This window comes from Crocodylus porosus, unplaced genomic scaffold (genome assembly GCF_001723895.1).
Source record: "Crocodylus porosus isolate Cpor-Errol unplaced genomic scaffold, CroPor_comp1, whole genome shotgun sequence".
Classification (NCBI taxonomy): domain Eukaryota; kingdom Metazoa; phylum Chordata; order Crocodylia; family Crocodylidae; genus Crocodylus; species Crocodylus porosus.
The window spans coordinates 1,286,666-1,289,788 of record NW_017728923.1 but is presented as its reverse complement, the minus strand read 5'-3'; the positions used below and the strand labels follow the sequence as shown (position 1 = coordinate 1,289,788).

Below are 3,123 nucleotides of genomic sequence, written 5' to 3'. Positions count from 1 at the left end.
TTTTCAGATATAAATCCTAACTAACATCACCACTATGGCCAGTTGGGATTCACACGTGAGGGGATGAATAGGCACAGTGTTTGTTGTGGGTTAGTGATACTGGCAGCCCTGTTCCTAGATTTGTCTTCTGCTGATGTTGGGCTTTGAACAGGTTTTGTGTGCTGATGAAGCAATCTGAACTCTTGGAAAATCTCTCAGTTGTGTTTGGTCTCAGTTTGGTCTTATAGACTCAAGATACCTTAAACTTGTTATGTGCATCTGCTCAGCCAGGGGTAGAAATGGCCATTCTGTCACTGTCCAACAACAACAGTTTCATTCTGCCTCTTGACTTGGATCCTGATGAATCTGGAAACACCTGAATATGGAAGAACATGGCATACAACAAAAGCTTCAGAGACTCTTACTTTGACTGCATCTGCGAACAGGTTCTCAAAGAGTTAATAATATGTCTTAATATTAGTAACACACAACTGAACCTGTTTCAGTCTTTCAGATTACTAGCTGGCTGGCTGATTAAAAAACATGACTTCCTCAGTAGCCTTTATTCAATTCCTTCAGCAGCATAAATCACTTACCTATCTTATAAATCATTTTGTTCCAACTGACCAGTCAGGACTTACTTGTGTCAAACTATAAATAAAACATGTATGTAAAAAGCTCTTGGAAGTTCAAACATGCCTTTCCTATGGTATTTAACTCATTTGTCTCTCTGCTTGTGAAGAATAGTAAGCATGTCCTTGATATTTCAGACTCTCTTATTTCACACCCAAGAACATGCAAGGCAACACCCATTAAAAGCGATACCCTGCAAAAAGTGGACCAAGAGGGAATGCTCTAGACACAACAGCAAGAACTTGAGAATGCTGGAGAAGCGAGTGACCTTCTTGATATGTCACAATCTCTCCAAACTGACAATAAATGTATTAGACAAACTAGAGCAATACAATTTATGGCTTCTGGACCCACCTTGCAGCTGTGCTTCTTAACTGCGCTAACTAAGAAAAGATTCTGCACCTAGAAGTTAACTGCTTTGGCTGCTGGCTATGCTGGTCCTTTTGGCTCAGTGGCATTTGTCTTGAAAGATTTTCTTCCCTTGATTTAGTTGGTTGACTTGCCTGTATCCAAGGAGGCCATTTTCTCCTTTCATTGTTTGTAATAATTATGGCTTCATTGTGAAAATATATAATGTTTGAAAATACAAATGGTAGAGTGTTCAAATTTGCATGCCTAAATTAAACTCCTTAAGATGCATTAAGACAAGGGTTTGTCTAAGCTGCCTCAGTGCCTTGCCCAGGAACCAGTAGGTTGGGAAGTGTATCCCATCCGCTCACTCCCATTCCACGTGCCAGGTTCTAAAAATTAGGCAACCTAGAGGCTTTAGGCAAATGAGCTGCCTTCCGGTGCTCTGTCTCAGGCATGCTCATTGGCATGTGCTCTAAGGCAGCTACATTGCCTTATTGACAGGATTTTGTGAGCACAGAACAGGAGTGAGCAGGTGGGTTGCGCTCTTCAGCAGTGCTGTCAGGCTCAGCTTGAAGACTGTCTGGACATGCCCCCAGGTAGCCTGATTTTTTTGCAGAGAGCCAGAGTACCTGCTCTTCCCACTGAAGACCCATTGTAGCATGAAGATTTCTTTGGGGATTTCATACAAATACCTCACTTCTCAAGTTTGAATGTTGTTAAAAACTTTGCTTTTTACAGACTTGCCATCAGGTCTCAAATGTAATCCAGTATGTTAGCGGCACCACATCTAATTTAGATAATATATATCTGTTAAATGTGAGTAACAGAAATGCAAACTCACTAAGAATGAACCAATTTGTGACAGTTTATTCACATTGACTAGATGCCCTTTCTTTAGAAAGGGATATAATGAATCCAAACCTCCAATAATGCTACAGCTTTGAGCTGGATTTGTATTTCAGCTGGGGTAAAATTAGTGGGGTAAGTTGGGGACTAAAATACGGGATTCAGGCTTTAATGAGACTGTCTAACACAGGTATACAGGACACAGAGGAGACATGTTCCCATCCTGTCTTTGCTGCTTGTATAAAGATGCTGGAATATATCCACCTTGACTGTGGGAGTGGGTTGTTCTCTATGCCAGGCCTCCCCACTCTGCACCCTCCAGACTTCAAGCACAGGTAACTCTCTGCTCCACCTCATGCATTTTGTGCAAACCTCTTCATTGGAGGTGAGTCTTCAGCCCTGGGGGTAAGGGCCGTGAAGACGGGGGTCCAGGAGGTTGTCCCTGCAGTGCATCTGTGGGTTAGCATCCGACTGGCAACTAGATACTTAAACGTGAGGTGCTCTGCAAATTATTTACATTTTACAGGATGAACCCTTGGGCAGGGATTACATTCCTCAAGTGCCGGCTTGGGGACAGAGAGCTTGGTTTTGCTGCAAGCTACAGAGTACCAGGCCAACGGGTGCCTGGTTTGGGAACCATCAGAGAAGAGGACCGCCTCGGCCCTGGGGAGATGCCCCCCTGATGGCGGAGGAGGCTGCCCCGCCGCCCCCGGCCCAGCTGGGCCTTCCGGGGGGATGGTTATTACCCAGCGGGGTGACCCCTCAGCGCCGGCCGGGCCAGGCGTGACTGGGCGGCCGCGGCAGGAGGAGGCGGCGCCGGGAGCGCCCATTGGCGGAGGAGGAGGAGGAGGAGGATGGGCAGAGCTCGGCCGCAGCGGCAGCATCCGAGCGAGGCGGCGGCCGGAGCAGGTGCCTGGGCGGCGGCGGGACTGGCCCTCGGCCTCGGCCTCGCAGCGCGGCAGGATGCTGGAGATCCAGCTGGACGATGGCGGCGTGGGGGGGTACCCGGGGGACGACTACTGCTCGGGCTCCGTGATGTCGGAGCGGGTGTCGGGCCTGGCCAACAGCATCTACCGCGAGTTCGAGCGGCTCATCCGCTGCTACGACGAGGAGGTGGTGAAGGAGCTGATGCCGCTCGTGGTGACGGTGCTGGAGAACCTGGACTCGGTGCTCACCGACAACCAGGAGCACGAGGTGGAGCTGGAGCTGCTGCGGGAGGACAACGAGCAGCTGCTCACGCAGTACGAGCGCGAGAAGGCGCTGCGCAAGCAGGCCGAGGAGGTGAGCGCCGCCCGCGCGGCCGGGAGAGCCGGC

General features: G+C 49.2%; 1 protein-coding gene across 28 annotated transcripts in view; it reads left to right on the top strand.

Annotated features, from left to right (window-relative positions):
• Positions 1-2,664: 2,664 nt before the first annotated feature.
• MAPK8IP3 (mitogen-activated protein kinase 8 interacting protein 3) overlaps positions 2,665-3,123 on the top strand; it is a 111,290-nt gene continuing 110,831 nt past the window's right edge. For 19 of the 28 annotated variants that reach the window (XM_019539900.1, XM_019539895.1, XM_019539885.1 and 16 more), the window contains exon 1: positions 2,665-3,090. In XM_019539900.1, the coding sequence (XP_019395445.1) occupies positions 2,773-3,090 (318 nt within the window). In that variant the 5' untranslated portion in view covers positions 2,665-2,772. The remainder of the gene's footprint in view (positions 3,091-3,123) is intronic. The other 9 variants (XM_019539907.1, XM_019539905.1, XM_019539898.1 and 6 more) reach the window with 1 other exon arrangement.